At 46.2% G+C, this 27,790-nt stretch overlaps 1 protein-coding gene and 1 long non-coding RNA gene across 3 annotated transcripts; both read right to left on the reverse strand.

The window, feature by feature from the left end:
• Positions 1-351: 351 nt before the first annotated feature.
• On the reverse strand, positions 352-8,531 carry RRM2 (ribonucleotide reductase regulatory subunit M2). 2 transcript variants are annotated; one of them, XM_024737707.1, is made up of 11 exons: positions 8,435-8,531; positions 6,236-6,393; positions 6,076-6,150; positions 5,573-5,716; positions 5,167-5,283; positions 4,559-4,692; positions 2,827-2,921; positions 2,578-2,711; positions 1,273-1,377; positions 1,075-1,188; positions 352-996 (listed from the first exon to the last, which is right to left on the reverse strand). In XM_024737707.1, exons 2-11 carry the CDS (start codon positions 6,341-6,343, stop codon positions 844-846), a joined length of 1,179 nt encoding a protein of 392 aa, XP_024593475.1. In that variant the 5' UTR covers positions 6,344-6,393; positions 8,435-8,531; the 3' UTR covers positions 352-843. The 2 variants fall into 2 exon arrangements, with proteins under 2 accessions (XP_024593475.1, XP_024593474.1); XM_024737706.1 differs by having other exon boundaries at positions 5,573-5,719.
• A 12,353-nt stretch (positions 8,532-20,884) lies between these two features.
• Positions 20,885-27,679, reverse strand: LOC112394764 (uncharacterized). Its single transcript, XR_003002205.1, has 3 exons — positions 27,412-27,679; positions 23,192-23,314; positions 20,885-20,960 (listed from the first exon to the last, which is right to left on the reverse strand). It is a non-coding gene; the product is annotated as an uncharacterized LOC112394764 (long non-coding RNA).
• Positions 27,680-27,790: the final 111 nt, after the last annotated feature.

Below are 27,790 nucleotides of genomic sequence, written 5' to 3' on the forward strand. Positions count from 1 at the left end.
TTGCCCACAGTGAGTCCGGATCACACTTCAGTTCCTAATGACCTAAGTTAAGAGTCTCCTTTCTCCACATCTCTTATCCCGCGATACTCAACATGGGCTACAGAACACAAACCCAACCTGTGTTCTATGTGGCACCACCTGGCTGATACTGATACCTAAGCGTGCACAGGATTGAGTTCAAAAGCTCTTCAATTCATCAAAGAAAAGAAAGAATAAAAACAACACCCTTAGTTTACACAGGCTTAACCTACTTTGATCACCTAGTAAATCTTGAATTGGCTGTTAGTGGTAAACAGAAAACTTTTGTATTTGGTGTAGAAACCAACAAACATAGGTTAAATCAAGCCTTCATCCTGACAGTACAAACTATGTTTATTTGTGTGTAAAGTGCCAGTTTTATATACAAATCATAAGTAAACTTTAAAATCTGCTTTAAAATCTGAAGCAGTGAGTCTGATGTCTTCCTACTGCCTCGTGGTAGTAACTGTCTAATCCTGCTGGATCAAACTCACTTGACTCCCCACACTTTGAGGCCAAGGAAGGTGCTGTTAAGAGCCAGGGTGAAGTCGTGTACAGCCAGCCTGCTTGCAAACGCCAAACATGGACAAGATCTTTCGTAAGAATCCGAGTAGCTTCTGTCTACGCTTCCAATCTAGGTGACCCCACTAGCATTAACAGGATTGATTTTGAGGTAGCTACACAGTTTTAAACATGCCATTAATGAACTTTATGGGCGATTTATGGTGTAGCTGGTTAATACAGTTCAAGTAGCTGATTTTCTTCTCTTTTGATGAGAAGGAAAAGAAGAAAAATCAGCAAACTAAGAGCACATCTTCAGTTCACTTAGAAGTCAGCATCCAAGGTAAAGGAATTCTCTGTCGGACTGGACATCACTCCCATCCTCTGATACTCGCCTACTCTCTTCTCAAAGAAGTTAGTCTTCCCTTCCAGTGAAATATTCTCCATAAAGTCAAATGGATTTTCTACTCTGAAAATCTGAAAAGGTTCACAGCAAAACATAAATACGGAACACCAGTTTCAGAAAGAACCAGAGGGCTACCCACAATACTTTACCTTGCTAAAACCCAGCTCCAGCATAAGTCTGTCTGCCACGAATTCGATGTACTGCTTCATCAAAGTGCAATTCATTCCAATGAGCTTCACTGGCAGGGCCTCCGTGAGGAACTCCTAGGAACCAGAACACAGCTTCTCAATAAAACAGAAGCATCAAGAGGTCTTCTAGCAAGCACGAGGCCTCCACGCGCCACCCACCTGTTCTATCCTAACTGCATTGACGATTATATCTTTGACTCTCTGCTCCGAAGGTTTGTGTAGCAGGTGTTTGAACATCAGGCAGGCAAAGTCACAGTGTAAACCCTAGAAGAAAAGGTTTAAGGTCACTATCAAACCAGCAGACTTCTAGCATTAACGTGGAATAGGAAACTGCTTTATGCTGGTCTGTATTCTCCTTATACATCTTGCGTGGCCAGACTAAGAGCATTCTAACTGTGGAAGGGAAGATGACTCAGCTGCTGTGTCACCTAGGCAGGCTCGGTCCCACCCAGGGGCCTTAGGGCTGCCCCCTAGAGGACAGCAGGCCAGGTCTGGTCCTCGCTGCTCTGTGTGGTGGCAAAGGACTGGGCAGAACTTGCACTCAGAGCGTTCTTTCTACAGCCCTGAGCTGTACTGTCGCCACTATTCCCAGGAGGAAAGGCAAAACTCTGACTAGGCTAGTTAGTTTTTAGATTTAAAACCTAATGCCTGGGAAATCGGGAATGCAATTCCGAGTGAATCAAGTCTGCAAGTCTTAGTGCATTAAATCCCAGGGCTGGGCTTCCCTGGTGGCGCAGTGGTTAAGAATCCACCTGCCAACGCAGGGGACACAGGCTCGAGCCCTGGTCTGGGAAGATCCCACACGCCGCAGAGCAGCTAAGCCCGTGTGCCACAACTACTGAGCCTGCGCTCTAGAGCCCGGGAGCCACACTACTTAAGCCCGCGCGCCTAGAGCCCGTGCTCCGCAACAAGAGAAGCCACCACAGTGAGAAGCCCGCGCACTGCAACGAAGAGTAGCCCCCGCTCGCCGCAACTAGAGAAAGCCTGCGCGCAGCAATGAAGACCCAATGCAGCCAAAAATAAATAAATTAAATTAAAAAAAAAAAAATCCCATTGCTGGTGGGACTTAACACTGGAACATCTGGGCACCTTCACTTTTCCTTCTGCACTTTAATCCAAGTGCATTCAAAGACATATACTGGATCAGAATAGATTCACTGAGATGCTCACCAACTAACTTTGAAGTACAATAGGATCACACAGAAGACCAGGTAGAAATAATAAAACTTCCCTTAAAAAAAAATCCCATCACCTATAGAGCAATACCTATGTATATTGAGAATATGAGTAAAATAATTTCAGCAAATTATCTGAAGTATTTCTTTCTCTGCCAAGTATGTATATGGTTGAAGCCACTTGTTAAATGTGCATTTAAGGCAATCTGACATCTGGGGTTCCCTCCAGTGAACACAGGGTTGTAGGTGTTTGGGGTGCAGGTCAGCCTGTCATCTGAACTAGACTCACCTCGTCTCTGCTAATAAGTTCATTGGAAAATGTGAGGCCGGGCATCAGTCCTCGTTTTTTGAGCCAGAATATCGATGCAAAAGAACCAGAAAAGAAGATTCCTTCCACTGCGGCAAAGGCTACGACACGTTCTCCTAGAGTTAACGCCAAAATATTTCTAGTGAGTATCTGTTTGTGTTCGTAGGAACAAACCAGTAACATCACTTAGAAAACGAAGCTCAGGGGTAAGGAGGGCCAAGGTATCCTTACCATACGTAGCCTCTTTGTCCCCAATCCAGCACAAGGCCCAATCTGCCTTCTTCTTTACACAAGGCATTGTCTCAATGGCGTTGAAGAGAAATTCCCTGTAGGCACACAGAGCATCAGCACACAGGAGTCTCCAGCAGAGACCTCCTATCCTAAGCTTCTGGGTAAGAGCACTGGGACCAAGGCCAATTTGGGATTCAAACTGAAATGTTTTCTTTTTACTTGTTTGCTTTTTCCTCCAGTGTTTTCAAAAATCTCAACATTCATTTGGTTTATGTTAATACAAATTTAGGCATCCATTCATTCACACTGAGCCCCAAGATCTACTAACATGAAAACTCAGTCTATTACACCAAGAGCATTTACTGGCTTAATTATTTCAAGTCCAGGTCATGACAAGGTTCACAGGCCCTATCTTTAACTTTGAAGAACTATAAAATCTTAACTGCTAGGACTGTTTAAGCTATGCTGATCATTATCTCCCTAAATAGATGCCCACACTCTTATCACTGTGCTAATTATTTGGGCCACAAATGTGACAAGTATATAATAAAGCAATTAAAGCCAATAAACTAAACAACCTGAGATTGCTTCCAGCTATAATTCTATGCTACAATGTTGATCCCAGGTCAGAAAAGCAAATCGATTGGCCCTGCACTTACCTGGTCTTATTACTCTCTTCCTCCCCGTTCCCACCTTGGGAGTCTACAGATTCCCCAGTCCAGCCTCGTCCTTCCCAGATGACCTTATTTTCTGAAGCCAAGGTCATCAGGCCATTGGGTTCCTTTCATTCTCTTTCCATGTCAACCTGGGTCTCGCCTCTCCCTGGCTTTCAAAACTCAACCACCAGGCCGTCCTGATCCTACCTGTTCCGGTAATGTATCCCAATCATGCCCCTACCTTTACTTCCTTTGTTCATTTCTGTCTACAAACATGTTCAAATCTTTTTACCCCCAATGAATCTCCTCAATCCTGCTAGGCTTGCAAGTCACTACTCATTTTCCCTCTTCACTTTCTTCCAAGTCATCTACAAGAGGCTACTCTTCAGCTTCACCACTTCTGTTCTACACAGGCTCTTGTCTGGAAGCTGACCTTAGTATCTAGACTACTCAAACACCCATTTCTAACTCTCCCCTCCTTTCCAGTCAATCTTGAAAATGTGAAACAGGCCCGAGGCTACCTACATTTCTCTATTATCCTCCAATATAAACTATCACTTCAGGCAGACAGCTGTGTGCCTAATTAATCTCATGGTTCACAGCTGCCTCTGTACTAGCATGTAATTCCTCTACGTACACTCCTAGGTCTTACTTTCTATATTATGTTACAGCCCCTTACGAGGCAAGTTTTATGTTTTACTTTGCATCCTCCACCCTTTCCACCCTGCCCCAGGCTCAAGTTGTGGGTTAACAGATTTGCCAGACGTGAAAACTATCAGACCTAGGTTTTGGGGCATCAGACACAGCCTCTAGGGATGTTTTTTCAGAAGGCGTTAGGCTGGACGTTCGGCAGTATATTTCCACCTCTAGAAAATGGAGTAACCTCATAACTTTGTTTTTAAGTGACTGGCTAGTAAAGTGAATTCAGGCCTCTTCTTCAGAGCAGACAGGACCACGGGTGCTAGGAATTGCTTTGACTTGGTCATTTTAAAGTCATTCTTCTATCCCTGTACGATCTCAAAAAGTAACAATTGGTAATCCTAAATATGTTGGCATATCACCACCCAAATACTCACCTTTCTTTGGAATCTTTTATGTAAGTGTCAATGAGGAGACTATACATTTCAGAATGTATGTTTTCCATGGCAATTTGGAAGCCATAGAAACAACGGGCTTCCGTAATCTGAACTTCTTGGCTAAACCGCTCCACCTAGTGGTAAAACACAAAGGTCAGTTTAAGGAAAATCTACCGGCAGCAACTCAAGTCAATGAACACCGGTTGCGTCACACTTCCTCTTTTGTATCATCATAAGGTAGAAATAGCAATTCATTCTTTTTAATTCATTGCAAGGAGGATGCACTCAACAAGACATATATGCAACCAAATTATTAAAACAGCAAAGCCACAAAAAGGAGAGCAAATAGATAGCTACCAGGGTTGTAGATCTATTACTACCACTTAACATTTGTCTTTGAGCTTCTCTACAGTTGGGGGAAAAAAATACCATAAGGAAGAAATAACTGCAAAGTATATTATAGTACAGGAAATGCCATGGAATATAAATACTAGCTTACAGATATATACACATTCAGTGTGGAAAAATTTAAAAGATGAAAAAAGAAAATTATTAGTTCTCTTAAGTCTTGAAATGCATAAAAGTAGACTTTATTTTTGCAAACTCACCAAGTTTTCATTTACTATGCCATCACTTGCTGCAAAGAAAGCCAGAACGTGCGAAATGAAATATCTCTCCTCAGGCTTCAGGGCTTCCCAGTGCTGAATGTCCTTGGAAAGGTCCACCTGGAGTACAGAAGTTCACAAGGGGTTCAAACGTGCAGGACCTCACACATATGCGTAATTCTTCAACTTTAAGTCTACTAGTATCGCTTGATTAATATACCCCTCACGCACTTTGCCAGTGAGAACATCTAATACTCTCCCTCTGTGGGCAAGCATTCCCAAGAGGAACACGAGGAAAGCAAAGCACATTTCAAACAAGTTATAACCGGCACTGCAGGGGTCTTCCTCTAGAGTTAGGGGCAATGCTTCCAACTGCCTTTTAAGTCTCCTAGTTCCTGAATCCGATTACCTCCTCAGCTGTCCAAAAGGAAGCCTCAGCTTTCTTATACATCTGCCAAATATCATGGTATTCGATAGGAAAGATGACAAAGCGGCGGGGGTTTTCTTTCAGAAGTGGTTCATCCTCCACACTGGGGGCAGATAGCTTTGGTTTCTGCTGGGGGAGAAAGGATGGAAAATGTTAAGTATAGGGCGAACCACGAAACTGTCTTTTATTTTTTAAGCAAAGTATGTCCAATTATCGGGAATTTCATGCGGTTTAATGTATGTCGCTTGTCACACATGGGTTCTGTACATAACAGAGCAGGACTACAGTAGAGACATAATAGGAAAATGTCCAGATGTGTAAAGTAGTAAATGATCGGGAAGAGACTTTGGCGGGAAAGGAGCGCGGGCCCGGGAGGGGGTAGGGTTTGAGAGGAGACAATGAGGCTTTGGCGCCAAGAGCAGGCTCCTCCTGCACCGCCTTCCTGCAGCGCCCCCTCGCCGGGCGCCCCCAGCTCGCCTACTCACTGGCTCGGCGGGCTCCTGGAAGATCCTCCTCGCGGTCTTGCTGGCCAGCACGCGGGTCCCGCTGAGGGACGGGGGCTGCAGGGAGACGCGTGGTGAGAGGCCTGCCCGCGTCCTTCAGGACCCCGCCGCCCTGCCCCGCCCCTCGCCCCTGCGCGCTCACAGTGTTCTCCTTGTCCGCCAGGCTGAGCCCCTTCATGGGCGAGAGCTGGAGGGGATGCTGCTGCTGCGGGTCAGCGATGGTGGCGAGAGGGACACGGACGGAGAGCATGGCTGCTTACGACTCGTCAAGATGGGGCTGCGCGCAAGTACTGGAAGCCCCTGCACGGCGGCGCCGGAAATTTAAAGCATCCCTCACAGGCGTGCGCCGTGGGCGTGGCCGTTTCCCATTGGATGGATGCCGGCCGCTGGCCACGCCTCCCGTAGCAGATTCCGGAGCCGCGCGCGGACGCCGGTCGCCCCTGCTCTCCTGGGAGCCTCGGGACCTACCCCTCCCGGGCCTCTGTGGGCCGCAGGCTGGATGGGGGCGCCACCGCCCATATCCCTGAGAGCCCCATAGGACAAAGTCTGCAGGCCCTGCGCGCTCCGGTGGCCCTGGCGCGCGCGGGCACTCGCTCGTACCGGAAAGGTTTGGGATTGAATAAAGCAACGCGATTGGAGCCCGCCCGCCGGAGAGCGGGAGAGGATTCCCCACCCCGCCGAGCCCCACCTCTCTGAAAACGTCTCTTGAACCCGTTTCGCGGTTCCGGGTAAATGGTTTTGCAAATGAGGTTGGTGCAAATGCCAGTACAAAGCCCCTGGCTGCGAGGGAACGTGGCTGCGGCGATTTAGATAAGTGTAGGTGGGCGGGAGTGCCAGCAGGGTCCCTGAGGTCGGGCAAATGTGTGGGGTGGTCGGTGGTGACCGTGCTGTCCAAACGGTTAGGGGCGCGGGCTGCTGAGTCACTAGGACACGTCATCTGACAAAGATTTGGTAAATTGGGCCTCGTAGCCATACCTGACCTGTGGGATTACTAATAAAATGAAATGAAAGGATTACTAATAAAATGAAAGGATTAAATGAGATAATTCACGTAAAATGCGAAGTCCTTTGCAAACTTTCAAGTTAATAACAGATAGAGGGCCTTTGGTGCAGTTTCCCCCTGAAATCGTGTCTGCTGTCGGACCCCTGTCCTCTATGTCGACATTGTTTTAAAAATTGCAAACTGAGCAAAAATTCCTGAGATAAGGTTCAGAGAATGATTGAAGAACTAGGAATTCATTTACTGCTTATTGGGCATCAAAGAGCCTAAAGTGGGGGGGGGGGGGGGGAAAAAGGTTTTGAAAACCTCCATTCGGATGAGGGTGGAGACATGAACTTAGTAACAGTTCTCATTTTACTTCGTACGCGGTCTTTCAGATTTGCCAGAGATTTCTGCTCTGCATCTGGCAAAACGCCAAAAATGATTGAAGAGAAAGAAGTGTTAAGATCCAGGAAAAAAAAAAGATTAACCAGGAAAAGCTCCAACAGCTGTACACAGTCAGGGCTGTCTCTGAGTGAGACTGGACTTTTTACAATGTCTTTTCTATATAATACTTTAAAGAGGTGGGGGGTAGAGAAGATACCCTCCCCACAGAGGTCTATTTCTCTTAAAGTACTGTGTTTAAAGTATTCTCTAGCCTCAGAAGAAAGATCAATGACCATCACATCTCTTAGACAATGCAACAACTAAAACTTTGGTCTGTCATTTGTTTTAAAGCAACTCGCAGACATTGTCAATTTCCCCGTCAGCATGCACCTCCAGAAAATGGATACTTTTATTGAAGACGTGATAATGGCTTTATCAGCCATAAAACTAACAAAACTATCAGTGATTCCTTGGTATCCGCTAATACCTAATTAACATCCAGTTTCGGGTAATCAATATCCGACGTACCCCTTTTGGTTGCTGTCCCAGGCACCATGTACTTTTCAGCTCCTGCTATACTCTGTATGTACAGGAACTGTAAAGTATAACTCGAGCTAGCCAGAAGCTATTACTTCATTTTCGGTTGAACTGCCACGAGGCGGGGGAGGGGGGGAAGCCACCATCCTCCCCCTCACCGCCTCCCACCTCTGAGTCATTCGGGCATGTCCCGTCCTCCCCCTATACCGGGTTTTTACTGCTCTCACTTCACAAAGGAAGAAGCAGGGGCAGAAGTCTACGTGGTTCTGCCGAGCGGTCACGCCGGGAGGAGACAGCCGGGTCGGGGTTCTGGTCTGCAGTTCGCCCTCTCTTAGCCTGGGTACCGGAGACGCAAAGGGCCCGGGCGGACCAGGCGGACCAGTCCGGGGGAAGGAGGACCCTCCTCGCAGCGGCCTAGCGCCAAGCCCTGGGACCCACCTGCGGTCTTCTCCTTTTCCCTTCGGCGCGCGTTTTGACAGCTACTCCGCTACTGGTCCGCGAGACAGAGACTCCGCCCCCAACTTCGGAGAGGCTGCGCTCTTCCAAGGCTGTGGGATCCTACGCCGAGCCACCGCAAGCTCCGCCCCCGCTTGCGCAGCCCGCGCTCCGGCCGCCACGCCCCCAGCAGTTGCACTTTTACCGTCTCGCGAGGGGGTGTGCGGTGGCCTCTATGGGGCCCCTCACCCCGCACCAGGCGGCGTCACTGAGGCCCGGGGAGCCCAAGTGATTTTTCCCAAAGCCACTCATCCCTCTATATACCTGACACCGTACTGGGGACTGTCAAAATAATACTAATGATAACTCCACAGCCACTGGGCAACTGGTCCACTGGACCAGGTGATTTACACTTTTAATCCAGACGACAGTGTGAAGTAGGTGTTTTTAGCTCTGTTCTTTAGATGAGACTAAGGCCTGAGAGGCCAGGAGGGTGCCCACGGTCACACAGCTCCTTACATTGCTCAGGAACTTTTCTCTCCCAACGTTTTATTAAGAATATTTTCAACATACAGAAAAATGGAAAGAAGTCTGCAGTGTTCACCCACCACCTAGGATTCAACGATTGTTTCCCTTCTGCCGTATTTGCTTTATCCTTCTTTACGGGTGTGAGAGGCTTTTGTTTTTTCTGGATCTTTTTTTTTTAAATAAATTTATTTGATTTATTTATTTTTGGTTGCGTTGGGTCTTCGTTGCTTCATGCGGGCTTCTCATTGCCGTGGCTTCTCTTGTTGCAGAGCACGGGCTCTAGATCGCGGGCTCAGTAGTTCTGACGCACGGGCTCAGTTGCTCCGTGGCATGTGGGATCTTCCCGGACCAGGGCTCGAACTCATGTCGCCTGCATTGGCAGGCGAATTCTTAACCACTGCACCACCAGGGAAGCCCTTTTCTGGATCATTTGAACCTGGGTTGTAGCTATGACCCTTCACCCCAAGATATTGCAGTGTATTGCACAAGTAGCCCCTAAAAATAAGGACATTCTCTAACATAACCACAGTACCATATTCAGACCTAAGAAAACTAACATTATTTCTCTAATATCACTTAATATCTCGTCCATAATCAAATCTCCCCTGTCATTTCAAATATGTCTTTTAATTTGGTTTGTTCATTTTTGATGCAGGATCCTATTAAACACATGCATTACATTTGGTTATTGTGCCTTTTTAGTCTCTTATTTTTTTAACAGTTCTTGAATTTATCACAGTTTTATTTGCCTTGGGGCATTCTTTTTCTTGGCTGTGTTGGGTCTTCGTTGCTGTGCCGGCTTTCTCTAGTTGCAGCGAGCGGGGGCTACTCTTCATTGTGGTGCTCCGGCTTCTCATCGCGGTGGCTTCTCTTGCTGCGGAGCACAGGATCTAGGCGCTTGGGCTTCAGTAGTTGTAGCTCGCAGACTCAGTAGTTGTGGCTTGCGAGCTCTAGAGCACAGCCTCAGTAGTTGTGGTGCGCGGGCTTAGTTGCTCTGCGGCATGTGGGATCTTCCCGGACCAGGGATCAAACCCATGTCCTCTGCATTGGCAGGCGGATTCTTAACCACTGCGCCACCAGGGAAGTCCCTTTTTAGTCTCTTTTAATTCAAACAACTACTCCATTTTTTTCCCCCATGTGGTTGACTTTTCAAAGTTCAGGCCAGTTTTCTTGTAGAATGTCCCACATTCTACATTTGCCTAATGTGTCTTCACAGTGTCACTTAATTTGTTCTGTTAATCCCTGTTTTTACTGTAAACCGAAAAATCTAAAGGCTTTATTAGACTTAGCTTATCTTTTTTTTGTACATAAGCTAAAAACTACCATTTGAACCATTTTCAAGCACGCAGTTCAGTCGTATTAAGCACATATACAGCCTTATGCAACCATCACCACCATCCGTCTCCAGAACTTTTTATCATCCCATTAAACAGTAGCTCCCCATTCCTGCCTCCCATCAACCTCTTGTAAAAACCATTCTACTTTCTGTCTATGTGAATCTGAGTACCTCGTACAAGTGCGATCTTACATTATTTGTCCTTTTGTGTCTGACTTTTTTCACATAGCATAATGTCTTCAGCATTCATCCATGTTGTAGCTTGTGTCAGAATTTCATTCCTTTTTAAGGCTGGATAATATTCCACTGTGTGGATATCCCACAGTTTGTTTATGAGATTTCCTTTCTGCAATCCGTCAGCCCCTTCCCTCCATGGAGTTCTTTTGTTTCCCAACTACTAGGAAGCAAGGTCAACCCTCCTCTGAACTGAGCTACTCCCTGTGTGACTCCAGAGCACCTCCTTCTTCTTTCTGAACTTGACTTTCCACTTTCAGACCTTCAGGATGCTCAGAGTTCTCCGTTAAGGAAAAAGGGTGCAGGTTCTAGACCCAGGCTGCCTGCGTGTGCATCCCAGCTTACCCACTGGCTAATTTCCCCAGTTGTAAAACAGGCATAATAACAGCATCTAGAACCCACATCATAGGGTGGTTGTGAGGGTTAAATTGAGTTATTACGTGTAAAATACTCATGAAAGTTCCTGGAACATCGAAAGCAACAGGTAAATATTAGTTGCCATTATCATAATTTGTCCAACCAGCCCTCTGTAACACGTATGCAGGCCATCTCCAGTTTTTCACTATTATAAACAATGCTGCGGGAATTCCATGGCGGTCCAATGGTTAGGGCTCCATGCTCTTACTGCCAACGGCTGGGGTTCAATCCCCAGCGGGGGAACTAAGATCCCACAAGCCGCGCAGTGCAGCCAAACAGACAAACCAAAAACAGTGCTGCAATGTACATCTTTGTGTTTCCTAGAAGTAGAGTTACTGGGTCCAAAGGTGTAAACATTTAGAATTTGGATAGGTGCCATCAAGTTACGTGTTAGAACGCTGGCCAGTCTCCACTGTCACTGGCAGTGTCTAGGAGTGGCCCTTTCTCTGTATCCTGTGGCCGTTAATCTTTATGGTTGGAAGCTCACACTTCCTTGCCTTAATCTGAATGTATTTGATTATTAGTGAGATTGAATATGGACATATGGACATTTATATTTCTTCTCTGAATTTCCTGATATTTATCTATGTATTGATTGAGCTATTTATTTTTATAGTCATTTTTAAGAGCTCTATACGTTTTGGATGGTACCTCTTTTTCTATTATATATGTTGCAGTTATGTTTCCTGGTTTTTCATTTGTGTCTTTTTTCTCTCTCTCTTTTTTTTTTAGATTATAACTTTTTATTTTGAAAGAGTTTAAGACACACAAGAAGTTGCAAAATTAGTACAGAGAGTTCCGGTGAACCTTTCACCCAGGTTCCCTTCGTAACTTACACAACCGTGTGCATTGTTTAAATCAGGAAGCTGACATTCATTCAATCCTATTAATTATCAACCTTATTTGGATTTCACCAGTTCCTACCCATACTCGTGCGTGCGTGCGTGTGTGTGTGTGTGTATACACATGGTCTATGCATGTACTATCACATATGTAGATTTGAGTTCATCACCAGAAGGAAACTCCCTGTGCTAGTCCTTAACCCTTATACCCTCCCACGACCCTGACTCCTGGGAACCACCCGCCTGGTCTCCATTCCCACAATTTTGTCATTTAGCGAATATCATATAAATGGAATCCCGGTGTGTACCCTTTGAGATTGGCTTTTTTCACTCAATATAGTTCCCTTAAGATGACCCAGGTTGCTGAGTGGATCAGTAGTTGTTCCTTTTCATTGCCGAGTGGCGTCCATGGTATGGATGTGCCACCTGGTGCAGGACATCTGGGTCTTCTCCAGATTTTGGCTAGGACGGATCAAGCTGTTAGGAATGTTTGTATACAGGTTTTGGTGTGAACGTTCGTTTTTATTTCTCTAGGAAAAATACGCCAGGGTGTCATTGCTGCGTCATGTGGCGAGGGGATATTTAACTTTACAAGAAACTGAAACTGTCTGGCAGAGTGGTTGTACCATTTGCATCCTCACCAGCGATGAACGAGAGCGCCAATCGCTCCCCTTCCTCGCGAACACCTGGTATTATCAGTGTTTTTACTATTTTAGCCATTCTAATAGGCGTTTAGCATTATCTTATCAGAGCTTTATTTTTTATTTTCCTTATGGCTAATGATATTGAACATCTTTTCATGTGCATTTATTTTCAGTCCTTGTCTCCTTCTCATGGTTGATTTCTAATTCAGTGGTTCTTGTCTAGGGGTGATTTGAACCCGCAGGGGACATCAGCAATGTCTGGAGACATTTTTGGTTCTTTTCTTCCTGTTGAGTTTAGAGAGGTGTTTTGTTTTTTTTTTCTATGCATGTCCTTTGTTGGATATATGGTTTGCAAATATTTTCTCCCAGTCTGTGGCTTGTTCATGTATCGTTTAATATCATTTATGGTGTCTATTACCATTCAGAAATTTACAAATTTTACTGTGGTAGAACTGTTAATGTTTTCCTTTTCGAAAGGTTTCTGGTTTTGCTGTCCTGCTCAAACACCATACAAAGATACATTTTCTCATATAACATTGATAGCTTATTTCTTATACTTGAATCTCTGATTTGCTGAATAAGGTTGAGACCAAGCTCTACTTTTTTCTTTAATTGATAGCTAATTGTTCCAGTCTCCTTATCGAATAATCCATTTATCCTTTCTATTCTAATTTTAAATATATCTTTATCCTTTAGAGTACAATACTAAATTTCCATATGTACATGGTCTATTTCTGGATTCTCAGTTATGTTTCACTGATCTATCACAGCGCTGCTCCATATTCTTCTCTTTTTTTGGATTAATTTATTTAATTTATTTATTTTTGGCTGCATTGGGTCTTCGTTGCTGCGCGCGGGCTTCCACTAGTTGCGGGAGGCGGGGGCTACTCTTCATTGTGGTGCGCGGGCTTCTCATTGAGGTGGCTTCTCTTGTTGCAGAGCAGGGGCTCTAGGCGTGTGGGCTTCAGTAGTTGTGGCATGCGGGCTGAGTAGTTGTGGCTCCGGGGCTCTAGAGCGCAGGCTCAGTAGTTGTGGTGCACGGGCTTAGTTGCTCCACGGCGTGTGGGATCTTCCTGGACCAGGGCTCGAACCCGTGTCCCCTGCATTGGCAGGCAGATTCTAAACCACTGCGCCAACCAGGGAAGACCCTGTCTAGGTGAATCTTACAATTTATTTGTCAAGTTCCAAATTAAAACCACTAATGGAATTTAAAAATTGTAATCGCATTGATTTTATAGATTATTTGGGAGAAGATAATATCTTAGTGCGTCTTCCTGTTCATAAACATAGTATACTCCTTCATTAAGGTTTTGTTCAATGACCACCAGTAGAGTTTTATAATATTCTTCTTGTAGGTTTTGCATATTTCTTGTAGGGTTTAATTCTCCGTATCTTTATAGCTTAGTTCATGGTCCTTCTTTCTGTCCTGAGGCCATTACAACCTGACTCCCACTTAGAGCTGTTGCAGTAGCTGGTCTCAGGGCCTGAGATGCCCTTTCTCGCAGCCTCTTTCATGGCTGACTCACTCTTCTCATTCAGATATCAGCCTCCTGTCACCTGCTCGGTCACGCTGTAACACACCACCCTATTTCAATGTTTTACACGGTACTTGTCAGTCTCTGAATTTTTTCCTTTTAAAATGTAAGCTCACGAGAGCCAGGACCCAGTGAGCTGCGTTTACTGCTGCATCCCCAGTGCGGGATCCCAGTATGTTCTGGATAAATATTCATTGAATGAATGACAGGAGAGTGAATCAAGTGAGTCTATGATCTGGGCTTCACTTCACTCTCTTTACCCAGCAGTATCTGTTGATGTTTGACACACATTTTTACAATAAATTTTAATATTTCCCTAGATCACAGAGAGTTTTTATAAGTTGAATTTAATCAAAAACTCTTTTGACATCTGCCAATAAAATGGTATTGACTTTTCTCCGTAAATTTATTGATGCAGTTGCTTCACTGCATCCTGGAATGATATTAATGGTAATAGCCAACTCATACACAGCACTTACTATACACCAGGACTGTCCTAAGCACTTTAAAAAATATATTTATTTATTTATTTTGGCCACACCTGTTCTTAGTTGCGGCATGCGGACTCCTTAGTTGCAGCATGTGGACTCTTAGTTGTGGCATGTGAGATCTAGTTCCCCGACCAGGGATCGAACCTGGGCTTCCTGCATTGGGAGCTCAGATTCTTGCCCACTGGACCACCAGGGAAGCCACCTAAGCACTTTCTGCATTTACTTATTTTAACTCATAACAACCCCATGAAGTAGGTACATCATCATCCCCCTTTTACATATGAAGAAAGTGAAACAGACAGATTAAGTAACTGACCCAAAATCAAGCTTGTGAAGCCAGGTTTGAACCTCCATGTCTTATTCCTGAATCTGTGCTTTTAACTACAAAGTTAGTCTGTATCTGTCATGGTATTTTATTCTTTTATTACTCTACTAGAACCAGTAGGATTATTTAGATTATTGCATCATTCATAAATAAAATTGTTAGTTTTTTATTATGTTCTCTATTCTCACGTAGTCTGGAATCCAAGTAGTTTCATTAGAATAAAATAAGAATTTTAACATATTTTCTTTGCTCTGATATAGTTTAAATGATCTGTCTTTTATAAGTTTGATCGAATTTGCCTGTAAAAACTATCAAGGATCATCACCTTTTTTTGGGCAGAGGGAGCTAAATATTTGACAACTTTTTCACTTCCTTCTATGGGGTGAATAGATTCAGTGTTTTTATCTGCACCTCAGTTAGGGGTCAGTTGAGAATAACAGAAACTACTATAGCCAATTTAAGCAGGATTTACTAGGAGGAATTAGTGCTTATAAAATTATTGGAAGGGCTAGAGGGGTGGGCGCCAGGGGCAACTCCCAGAACACTATAGAACTCCCCACGGGAGCTTCCACCAGTGCCTTGGTCAGCAGACTGGTATCAGGAAGCCAGTGCCCAATTGCAGGGTTCCGGTCCACACTACTTGCCACCAGCTGGATGCGCTATGCCCTTCCTCTTGACACCCATGTAGCTATAAACTGCTATCTTTTACTTTGAACTTTGTATTTGGGAATAATTTTAGATTTACGGAAAAATTGCAAAGATGTTACAGAAAGTTCCCGTATTGACATCTATTTAGCTTCCCCTAACATTAACATCTTACGTTTATTAAAACTAAAAAATTAATGTTGGCACCAAACTAGTAACTACAGACTTTATTCAGATTCCATTAGATTTCTCACTAATGTCCTTTCTCTGTTCCAGGATCCAATCCAGGCTCCCCCACTGCATTTAGCAATTTTAAAAAATGAAATCATTAATGCCCTTGCACATTCTTTTGAGTATCCTTTGGGCAAATCCCACAGGTTTTAATAGGTAGTGATCTCATGTTTGCACTTTTCTAAATAGTCTAAATTTTTGGTTTTGATTTCCACCTTGATCTGAGTTACACAGAACGTCAAAAATGTTAATAATCCATGTTGGTTTGATTTCAGTTTGGGCTATCTTTTAATTTCCACTCTCTGTTTTTATTGCAGTGTGATCAGAAAATGTGGCACGTTTTTCTCTCTCATTAAAAAAATGTTAAGTATGGAGAATAATCTAATTTTTAATTTTTTGAGCAATTGCCATATTGTTTTCCACATTGGCTGCATCATTTTACATTCCCACCAAGAGTGCACAAGGGTTCCAGTTTCTCTACCTCCTCACCAACATTTGTTATTTTATGATTTTTAGAAAATAATAACCGTTGTGGCTTTGATGTACATTTCCATCATTAACATTTATAGGAGTATTTTAATAGGTGGACAATGTAGAGTTTGGAATAAAACTGATACTTTTATCTGCGGCATGTCACATAACCCCACTTAGTGGAAAAGGTTGAAAAAGTTCAACAGGAGACCAGATTCATCTGAGGTGGGACGTTGAAATGGAGGCGCCGTGACGTTAGTGCACGGCCTTTGGAGCCAGACACACCCAGGTGGGTCCTGCCTGCCACGTCCTAGCTGCGTAACTGAGCACGTTGCTTTTTCAGCAAGCTTTACCTCCCTCATCTGTGAAATGGGGATTCGTGCCGTGGTAGGATGTGTGTGGCTTGAGTGAGAACTCAGGGCAGATCTAGCACAGTGCTCGGCACTTTGTGAGCCCCAATAAATGGTAGCTGTTATGATCATTGTGAGCTTTGCTCCAGGGGTTTCCAAGACCCCACCCCATACCCCTCAACCAAAAGCTCCACCACCGTGTTGCTTCAGGAGACCCAGCAGAGGTGTCGCTGTTCTCTCTCTGCCTGTGCCTGATGGGAAGCTTATCTTGGCCCAGCCCCGTGCGGTGCAGGGAGATTAGACAGGTCGGTGGCTGGGCCTGGCAGATGCACATTTTAAAAACCTGCAGAATCACATTTAGGGTGGGTGGACACACCCCAAAGTGGCAAGAAAATGTTCCAGGAAGTAGAGGGACAGGATGAGGTCATGGAGCGAGTGTGGACAGGGGGCCAAGATGCCTGGGTTCCACACTCAGCGCTGGTCCTGACGCACTTTGCCTTCATCTGTCTCATCCCACACAGAGCAGAAGTGCAAGTCCTTACAAGGCCCACAAGGCTCGTGAGGTTTAAGCGAGTCAGCTCCCCACCCGTCCTCCTTGCCCTTGAAGATGTGGGAGAGGGACATGACCTTGGTAATTTCTAGTCTCTTGACCCATTCAGGAATGGCGACCAACTCAGACCTTCCTAAGGAAGCCCAATTTCAGGCTGATCGTGGGGGGCAGGGGGAGGGCGAAGAGAAGCTCTGACTTCTGCTGCATTTGGAGCTTGGAGAATTAAGCCGGAGGCTCTTGGGAAACACAGAGTGGGAAGTGGAATCAACATAGAGGAAAGCAGAACAGAGATGGAGCGGGAGACTGTTAGTTAGAACTCTTCTGGCTGCAAGTGATCGACACTTAAGCATAAAGGGTGTTACTGGTTTATGTGCCTGAACAGTCCGGAGTAGACGTCCTGCCGTGTCTGCCCCCAGCACCTGCGGCGCCATCAGCTCGGCCCCCGCCTTTGTTCTCCAGCCCGTCTCTGGGGCGGTCATTTGGCTGTGCTCCTGCCCCACCCATGTCGGCTTAATTCCTGAGCATCTTCCTATGGGTGGCGGCCCCACCTTTCTCTCCCCCCTGCCCCTCCTAAGACAAGGATGTGTGGGTGAGACCCTCCAGCTCTGCTTTGACACAGGAAACTATTCAAGGAGAGCTCAAAACAGTGCAGGAAAGGTCTAAACACCACTTCATGTTAGCTTGAACAGAAAAAAAATTCAACTGATATTTAGTTCTTTAAAATCTGAAATTTGGGCTTCCCTGGTGGCGCAGTGGTTGAGAGTCCACCTGCCGATGCAGGGGACACGGGTTCGTGCCCCGGTCCGGGAAGATCCCACATGCCATGGAGCGGCTGGGCCCGTGAGCCGTGGCCGCTGAGCCTGCGCGTCCGGAGCCTGTGCTCCGCAGTGGGAGAGGCCACAACAGTGAGAGGCCCGCGTACCGCAAAGAATAAATAAATAAAATAAAATAAGTCTCCCTGCAATAATAGGGAGACTGGGGGCGGATGTGAGCCGTGCAGCTTTCTGGAAGAATGACGCAGACACAGTCAGTGGAAAGGCCCTGAGGTGCGTGTGTGTCTGGTTGAGGCCGAGCAAGGACTCCAGCGAGGCTGGAGAGAGATAAGAAAGGGCAGTGGAGGTAGTCAAAAGTGGCCAGATTCTAGATATGTAGTTGGAAGGCAGAACTAAGGGAATCTCTGGTGGTTTGAAGGTGGGGTGTGAGAGAAGAGGAGTCAAGGAGGACCCCAAGTAACTGAGTGGCTGGAATAATAAAGGATTTAGAATGATGCTGTAGCATCAGGAAGAGGCCAGCTGTTCTCTTCTCTGTAGCCCATAGCCTCCGTGGACCTTTGCCCCGTGGTCTGGGTGGCATGCCTGTGCCAGAGTTATAGGGGTAAAGACAGAAGGCAGTATGACAAAACTATTTCACAGTGTACCAAGATATGGAAGCCAGCACCTCCTTTTATTTCCATGAAGGAAAATACACAATGCTTTAAACTTTTTATTTTGAAATACTTTTAGGCTTATAGAAGATAGTACAGTTTCCATACTGCACACAGCTCCCCCTACTGTTAACATATGGCATAACCACAGCACAGCTACAAAAATAAGACATTAACTTTGGCGCAATACTGCTAAAAACTGCAGACTTTACTCACATTTCCCGAGTTTTCCCCCTACTGTTGTTTTTGTGATACAGGATCTCTCCCTGTGTTTTGTTGTCATGTCTCCTTACTCTCCTCCAATCTGAGACAGTTTCTCGGTCTCCTTGGCCGTTGCCAGGCAGCTCTCTCCTTTCTCCTTGGGCCCCAGGTCTGGGCAGGAGTCTGGGGCCGGGGTGAAGCTCTGGCTCCCCACCCAGGGAGCCTGCCCAAGAGAGGAGCAGCCCAAGCTGGGTCTCTCCCTGGCCTGGGCCACTGCACTGGTCCGCAGCTCACTGGAGCTCCTAGCCTAGGGACCACCGATCCCTAGGTGGAATCTGGCCACTTCTGATCAACAGAGCTGGGCCTGGGAGGCAGCAAAACGTCCCCCCTTGTGTTGCCTGTTTCCCCAACAGAGCACAGATGGTTAAGGAAAGGGTGGGCCCTCCTGAACTCTGTCAGGATCAAAACACTGACTCTGAAATTTGCCCTGAAGCTGAAGAACACTGCAGCCAGTAAGGAGAGGCTCGTCAGCTCCTCCGCGACCCTCCCACCCTCCTCACCCCCTCGCCCCCTTTCGCCCGACCAGGAACCCAGAGTTCCACAGTGTGCAGCCAGAGAGTGAGCTGCTGGAGGCAGTCTGGAGTTAAGACCACAGTGATGCTGCTGGCACTGTTCAAGTCAGGAAGAGGCTGATGGCCCAGTTACCATGGCAACCAAAGTTTGCTTTCAGGGCAGCTGGTATTCAGCACTTATTTGTTGTTTTTGTGTGTGGGGGGGTGGTTTGCACTTTTAAAAAAATTTATTTTATTTTTGGCCGCGTTGGTCTTCGTTGCTGCGTGCAGCTTTTCTCTAGTTGCGGCAAGTGGGGGCCACTCCTCATTGCAATGCATGGGCTTCTTATTGCGGTGTCTTCTCTTACTGTGGAGCACGGGGTCTAGGCGCACGGGCTCTAGGCTCGCGGGCTTCAGTAGTTGTGGTATGCGGGCTCAGTAGTTGTGGCGCACGGGCTTAGTTGCTCCGAGGCATGTGGGCTCTTCCCGGACCAGGGCTCAAACCCCTTGTCCCCTGCATTGGCAGGTGGATTCTTAACCACTGCTCCACCAGGGAAGCCCCGCGGATAAAACCCGTGTCCCCTGCATCGGCAGGCGGACTCTCAACCACTACGCCACCAGGGAAGCCCGATAGCACTTTTTGATCACTTACTTTGTGCCCTGTCCTTGTGTGTGTGTGTTTTTAATTTATTTATTTTTGGCTGTGTTGGGTCTTCGATTCTGAGTGCAGGCTTTCTCTAGTCGCGTCCAGCGGAGGCTACTCTTCATTGAGGTGTGCAGGCTTCTCATTGCCGTGGCTCCTCTTGTTGCGGAGCACGGGCTCTAGGCGCATGGGCTTCCGTAGTTGTGGCTCACGGGCTCAGTAGTTGTGGCTTGTGGGCTCTAGCACGCAGGCTCAGTAGTTGTGGCGCACGGGCATAGTTGCTCCACGGCATGTGGGATCTTCCCGGAACAGGGATCGAACCCGTGTCTCCTGCATTGGCAGGCAGATTCTTAACCACTGCGCCACCAGGGAAGCCCTGCTCCTCTTTCAAAACCCAGCTCTGGTGTTTTCTCCATGATGCTTTATTGACCTCTCCTAGACTTCTTAACTCACGTAAATTGTCTTTCCTCTGATTTTGTACCTATTTCACATTTCTCTCTTTAATTGTTCAACACAGCTGTCTCTCTCGCTGGTCCCTGAGCTCCTGGGAGGCAGGGATTATGGATCATTTATTTGTATATTCCCCAAATTTACCATATGGTAAGTGCTTTGCAAATGTTTGAGGAGTTGAATTAAATTGCATCTACATACAAGGGGTGTATCCTTGTTCAAACAGATTGAGTTTCTTTTCTGATGATTTCATTTTGGTATAAGTTTGCTTTCAGTTTAAATAATCAAAACATATTTGGATAAGTATTCTTGAGTGGATCAAAAATAACTTTTAATATATTCCTAGTGTTGATACTTGCAAAAAATCGAAAAGATTTTTATTTGTATCAAAAAGATTTTTATTTGGGGCTTCCCTGGTGGTGCAGTGGTTGAGAGTCCGCCTGCCGGGTTTGTGCCCCGGTCCAGGAGGATCCCACATGCCGCGGAGCGGCTGGGCCCATGAGCCATGGCCGCTGAGCCTGCACGTCCGGAGCCTGTGCTCCGCAACGGGAGAGGGCAGAACAGTGGGACGCCCGCATACCGAAAAAAAATTTAAAAAAAGATTTTTATTTGTATCCAAATAAGACAGTGAAGAAGGAAGGGGAATGCTCTTCATATTTTATCTGTAAGGAAAAAACACAATCTAGAAGTAGAAAAGTAAAGGTGACTTTCAGATCTAGTTTCTGGTTCATACACGAGAAGGAATTTAAACATTGGGAAGGCTGATTTGTCTAGAAGAACCTTTTTACTTTGGGTTTCGTAACTCAGCAATCTCACCTGGGGGCTCAGGTGAGCATACTGAGTTATGTGTGAAGGCAGAAATAAGTTACTAAAAATTGAAGGTGGTTAATATTAACTTCCTTTTCTTTCATAAATAAACCCTGTCATCCAGGACTAATGGGTGAAACTCAGAGCAATTTCAACTAAACCAGGGCTCCACACACTTTCTGTAAAGGGCCAGATGGTACATGTTTTAGGGCTCATAGGACAAATGGTCTCCAGGGATTGAACCCTCACCCTTGGCAGTGAAAGTGTACAGTCCTAACCACTGGACCTCCAGGGAACTCCCTTTTTTTTTTTTGACACATGGGCTCTGAAGCAACTACTCAAACCTTCATACACTAGAAATGTTACTTTCTGAGAAATGTAGGAAAGTAAATTTGCTTCTTTTATTACTCAGAGATTTTATGTGGCTTATTGTATTGGTAAGGGTTCTCAGAGAAATAGAACCAATAGGATACATATAGAGATGTATATAAGAGGAGACTTATTCCAGGAATCGGCTGACAGGGTTAGAGAGGCTGAGAAGTCCCGCAGTCTGCCGTCTGCAGGCTGGAGACCCAGGAAAGCCGGTGATGTAATCCAGTCTGAGTATAAGGCCTGAGAATGAGGATGGCTGACATCCAAGGGCGGGAGAAGAGTATATTGCAGCTCAAGCAGAGAGCGAGATTCCTCCCTTCCCCACCTTTTTGTTCTCTTCAGGCCCTCAACCGCGTTGGTGAGGGCCTCTGCTTTACTGAGTCCAGAATCAAGTGCTAATCTCTTCTGGAAACACCCTCCCAGACACACCCAGAAATAATGTTGTACCAGCAATCTGGGCACCCTTAGCTCTTTCAAGTTGACACGTAAAATTAACCACACATCTACCATTAAAGTAATTTTTACTAAAAGAAAAATACGAATATATTTAAGACTCACCTTATTATTAAACGTGTTCATGTTTAAAATACCCAGTGAGATAGAGTAGGGTGGTCTTTGAAAACTGCAAACCTGACTCTCTTACTCTCCAGGGCCCCACATGGTTCACAGAATCAAGTGTCACTGTCTTTACCGTGGAGTATCAGCGAGGGTAGGCTGGATTATGCCACAGTAGGAAACGCACCCAGCAGAACTCGCTTGGGACAGCCAAGGTTTAGTTCTTACCCAGGCTCCACGTCCATCATGAGTTGGCCCCTCCAGGACCCTGGCTGACAGTGCTGGCACCATCTTCAACACAGCCAGTCACTAAGGGGCTCTTTCAGCAAGACTGATTGCTCTAGTTCAGAAGAGACACACTCACTTTTGCTCATGAGTTATTGGCCAGAGATTGCTCCAGGACCACCCAATCCCCAGAGGGGAAGTACATCCCTCCCACACATCCGGGAAGAAATGTTCACAAAGCAGCGCTCACGACCGTCAGACGCAGTGTTCTCGATCTGTCATGGTATTTCTCCAGCTTCTTTTCCCATCTGTGACAGGACTAGTTTGTAAGAACATGATTAGGACTTTGTGTTTTGATCCTCTGTGTGTGTGTGTGTGTGTGTGTGTGTGTGTGTGTGTGTGTGTGTGTGTGTGTGTGTGTGTGTGTGTGTGTACAGGGATTGGGAGAAATTCTCTGGCAAGAGAGTGTGAAAAGGTTAGTTTAGAATGAAGCCGTTACTTTAATCACTGAACTACTTAAAGTTCTGGGTCAATAGTGTCAGAGGAACCAGCAGGGCCTTGGTGAGCCCATGCTGCCCTTCGTCTGGGGGGATACAGCTCTGCTCTACAGGGACAGCTTGGTGAATGGAGTGTGGGTAGACTGCAGCCTCGACTTGCTGTTTGGTCAGATACTTTTGTGCAGTGAGCAACCCGTACAACCGTACATGTAGGGCGACCTACTTATCCAGTTGAAAGTCCCATGACCTGGGAATACCCCCAGACCCAGGCAAGCAGGAATGGTTGGTCACCCTACCTGCATGTTAGCCCTGGGTACCAGGGCAGTAGTTCCTTATACTCAGAGGTCAGTTTGTCTATTCTACTAGGTTTCTCATTTATCTGGGCATAGCTAGCATAATGAAAAGACCCTGGTTTGAGTCCCAGCTCTGCTACTTACTAGCTTTGAGATCTTCGGTAGTTCCCCCGCTCTCCCGAGCCTCAGCTTTGCATCCGTAAAATGGAGGAAGTTGATATCCACATCAGAAGGATGTGTTGAGCGGCTCCTTCAATGAGTTACAGCCTGTAAGGGAACCAGGGCAGCTTCTCAGGAAACGGTAGTTGATGGCACAGAGGAAGAAGGTACATTCCAGAGGACAAGAGATCCTTCCCAGCAGGAGGACTTGTGCAAACAGCTCACAGGCATTCATCAGGAACAGCTGTGAGCAGGCTAGGACTTTAACTCCACTTTACAAGTTAAAGAGCTGCGAACAAAAGAGTCAAGAGACTTAACGTTTAACCTGAGCTTTAAGCGGAGACCTCTGTACCTTCAGCTGATTATCTCACTAGTTAATTCTTAGGTCTCCAGCGAGAAGTGGGGCTGTGAGCATCTTCCCAGCTCTCTGGAACCATAGGCTGTTTCTGTGCAGAACTGACCATCCAAACAGGGCAGTTTCCACATCGCAGAGTTGCCATTCACGGTGAGGATGTTTGAGCTTAAAGTTCGACATTTCATGTATGTTACACACTCTTTTTTAGCCAGTGGTATTGCAAAGGTTAACTTCTGTGATAAACAGAGCATGTTAATGGCCACATGTGCACAGGCTTCATTGCCCCCTCCTCACCATTGCCCTCTCCCCTCTCCCCTCCTGCTACACAATTTCCTCAGGGTGATAAATAACCCTAACAAAGCCTGGAATCTGAGTATGCTTTGAGTAGCCTCCGAATCTCCAACTCAAAACTGTGTTCATGGAAAGAACACTCAGCCTATGGCTTCTGTGCAGCGGCTCTGCAAGGAGAAGAGGACGGGTTCTTCAAGGCCAGCAGCCATGGATGCTGTACTGCACAGTCTCGATGCCTGCCCTGTCCACAGCCCCCGGGAAGGACCGTCTTTCCACACAAGCCATCACCACAGCTCAGTGGGCAGGTGTGAGCACCTGAACCTGGAGGAACGCAACTCCAGAGCGGCCGGCAAACACCCCGTCCACACACAGCTCCCCACTCCAAGTAAAAACTCAGCAGGAAAAGTCTTATTCACACAGTAGCAGAGTAAGCCACACCAGCGACCTGGTCCTTTCTCCTTACGCGTGAACGGGGTGGGGGATGACGCACTGCCCGTAGGAAGAGTCCCAGAGCCTCATCTGTCAGAAGGCTGACTCCCGTTTCCTCTCCAGCCCCTGACATCATAGCTTAGGTTGTAATTTCTCTTCCTGTTTCATCTGGCAGCTCTCTACTGTCAGCTTTCCATCTTCCAGAAGTGTGTTGAGATCTCTCATTTGTGATTTTCTCTCCCCTTTACAGCTCCTTCCCTGTCCCTTTTTTCTTTTCTGAACTTCCTTTTTTAAACTTCAATATCTTAATTTTAGGGGGGTCTCAAGTAACAAGAGAAGCAAACTCTGCCTGATCTGTCATTTTGAACCAGAAGTCCATAGATGTTTCTCTAAGCAGTGAGAACTGGTCAGCTAATGGAAAGTCTGCATCACAAATCCCACTTTCCATCTTTTGTTCAAACGGGGTATAAGTCATCCATGTTTACCGCAAAGGGTGCGAATCTTTTACAATGTTATAGAATGGGCCAAATCAATCATGATGTAAACATGCCAACTCTGAGGACTTAAGATACGTTATTTCTTTTCTTTTTTAAAAATTTTTTTATTTTTGGCTGCATTGGGTCTTTGTTGCTGCATGCGGGCTTCCTCTAGTAGTGGCGAGCAGGGGCATCTCATTGCGGTGGCTTCTCTTGTTGTGGAGCATGGGCTCTAGGCTCAGTAGTTGCGGCATGCAGGCCCTAGAGCGCAGGCTCAGTAATTGTGGTGCACGGGCTTAGTTGCTCCACAGCATGTGGGATCTTCCTGGACCGGGGATCGAACCCATGTCCCCTGCATTGGCAGGCAGATTCTTAACCACTGCGCCACCAGGGAAGTCCAAGGTATGTTATTTCTGAATAAATCTTGCAAAGGAGTTCTGTAACTCATTAATAGTCCTTAATGAATGGTGTTGACTCTCCTTTACAACTTCTCCCACCCCTCTCAGTGGTGAAGCCATGAAACCAAATTCAAAAGCTTGGAACTTTGCAAGAAGACAATAGCAATTCTATGTGATACTGCTCTCAAAAGGTATGAAGGTATCAGCAATAACTGATAGCACTGTGGCTCTCTCAAGTTACTGATTAAGCATTAAAAATAGAAACATGGCTTGCTTACATTTCGAATGCTGTCTCATTTCTCATCTGAATACAAACGCTATCCTTCTGCATATTCACAATGGCGGGCACCTACACAATATCTCTCTCCTATGTAATAGCTAGTGATGGGTCAGGGATGGTGGGAAATCATAGAGGTTCTGAGCAGAGAGATCTAGAGGGTTCCTGAAGAAGGGCACTTGAGTGGGGCTTTGCAAGGGGGGCAGGGGTTGCCCGCCCACTGCAGTGAGGGTGGTCCTCAGGCTGCGGTAAGGAAAGGACCTGCTTCATCTCCAGATGCCAGGCTAGTCCTGTTGCCAAGGGAAACATCACTCAGGACACATCTCCTGCCAAAAGTATCAACAGCTGTAGTTCTCTCGCAAAGTTTAATTTATTCATTGCAGAATGTTCTTTTCCAGGGGTTTAAGCAGACAGCTCCCACCCTGGGCCTCATCTTCCACCGCCCTCACCAGCCACCATCCCAGTCACTGCGTAAAGAAGTCCTTTAGCTGGAGAAGTGTGGCTGCCAGTACGGCTGCTTCCTTAAGAGGGATCAGACCCCATTTTCAAGGTCCCAATATTCCCGGGACTTTGCCAACCCTTTGGGACAAAGAGATTCTTGTTTATTTCTAGAGATGGTCCTAGGTGGCATTGGTCACGTGGGAAAACTCAGGTTGTTTGCTTGTCATGGGAAGCTTCTAATAAAAGTAGTCTGGGTTTTTAGCACCAGTAGATGGAAGCCAGGTCCCCAAATGTAGCTGATTTTAAATGCACTCTCAGAGTGGAAAGAACAGAGGCTTTGGCAGTTACAGTCACTGAAGCTGAGTGAGTCAGACACGTCTGGGGAAAACAGGGTTGGAATCAAGAGCGGTCAGAAAAATCAGTTGCCCTGGGAGGTGAACACAGGGAGCTCTGGATATATTTAAACTGTGAGTCACATGACTAGACTCTACTTACGCAGTAGTAAAACATGTTTTCCTTTAAATGATTAAACTTAGTTGAACTTAGTACAAGAAAGATTTCTTTTCGCTGTGAATGTTTTTCTACCAGGTTTAAAGAGTTTCAAGATGAGATTTGTTTTCTTAAAAAGAAAACCTATATCAATACCTTCCAAACTAGACACATCTGTGGAATCAGAACACCCAAATGACACCAAATCATGTATTTGGCCCATCTCCTGCATCTGGATGGTTAAGACAGCACATCAAAAAAATGTAAAAACAAAAATAAAGAGGGGTTACAAATACTTCCTTAGTCTCTTGATAATAAAACAAATGGATATAGACTTGAATCCCATGTTTATTCCATTGTCTTGGGCATAAAGCTTTCAATGCCTACTCCTGAAGTGATAAAACAGTAAAATTTCAAGTCTATGGTAGGGAAAGTTTAGCCAAAATTTGATTTTAACAATTATTCTGCAGTCCCATCTGGATTCAGGTTAATGTCAAGATGTGAGTTAAACCCAGGATGTTTGAGTTGTCTTGCTTTGGAAAGGTTAGATTTTTTTAAGTAAGTGAGGAAGGGAGAGAAAGAAGTCAAGTCTTAAAATGCAAAAGCACAACCAACAATAACACCACCGTGATTGAATTAGACAGCTTCGGCCTTTTTCTTATTTGGGGCTTGGTTCACTTAAAAATAATAAACGTTTTTCTTTCTTTCTTTTTTACTATCCAATGACCAAAAGCTAGAATTAATTACGATCAGTACCTACTGGCTTTTTTCTTGGGGAGAGAATGCTTTCTCTGTCTCCTTTCAAATTTTTTCTTTCCCCTAAGTAGTTACTTTTTTAATGAGGCTCGTCATTCTAGCACCAGATCTCCTTTGGGGCAGGAGGAGAGGAACGGGAAACCCAGGGCCCACCACTGCCTGCTGCCGGCTCCCTTGCGGAAAGACTGCAGCTGGGAGTCCGGTCCGGGAGAATCGCCCCCTTCCCTCCTTCTGTCCCGTCTTAGGTCGCACGAGAGAGCAGGGCAGAAATTGAAGGGTGGGATGCCCGGTACCTTCATCATCTTACTCCATCCTCAGAGGTATTTCTGCCGTCCGGCCCCTTCCCCCAACTTAACATGTGAGGAACAGGAGGCTGGGAGAGGTGAAGTCCCCATCGCGCTCTAAGCTCGGGAGGGGCCGGGCTGTGGAGTCACCTCCGCACTCATCACCACCCCACGCAGGCCGGTCTGGGCGTGTTGCTGGAGCCCCAGTGCTTTCAGTTCTTCCAGGCGGCGGGGACCTGGAGGGTCGGGGAGCCAGAGCCTGGAGGGCTGACCCCGCAAGGAGAGGCGGGGCCCGAGGCGGGCCGGAGGGAGGAGGAAGGAGTCGGAGGAGGAGGGGACGCCGCGCCCCAGTGCCCTCGCCATCCAGTGCCCGGATACCCGGCCCTCG

The sequence above is a fragment of the Neophocaena asiaeorientalis genome, unplaced genomic scaffold (assembly GCF_003031525.2).
Source record: "Neophocaena asiaeorientalis asiaeorientalis breed wild unplaced genomic scaffold, Neophocaena_asiaeorientalis_V1.1 scaffold396, whole genome shotgun sequence".
NCBI classification, from domain to species: Eukaryota; Metazoa; Chordata; class Mammalia; order Artiodactyla; family Phocoenidae; genus Neophocaena; species Neophocaena asiaeorientalis.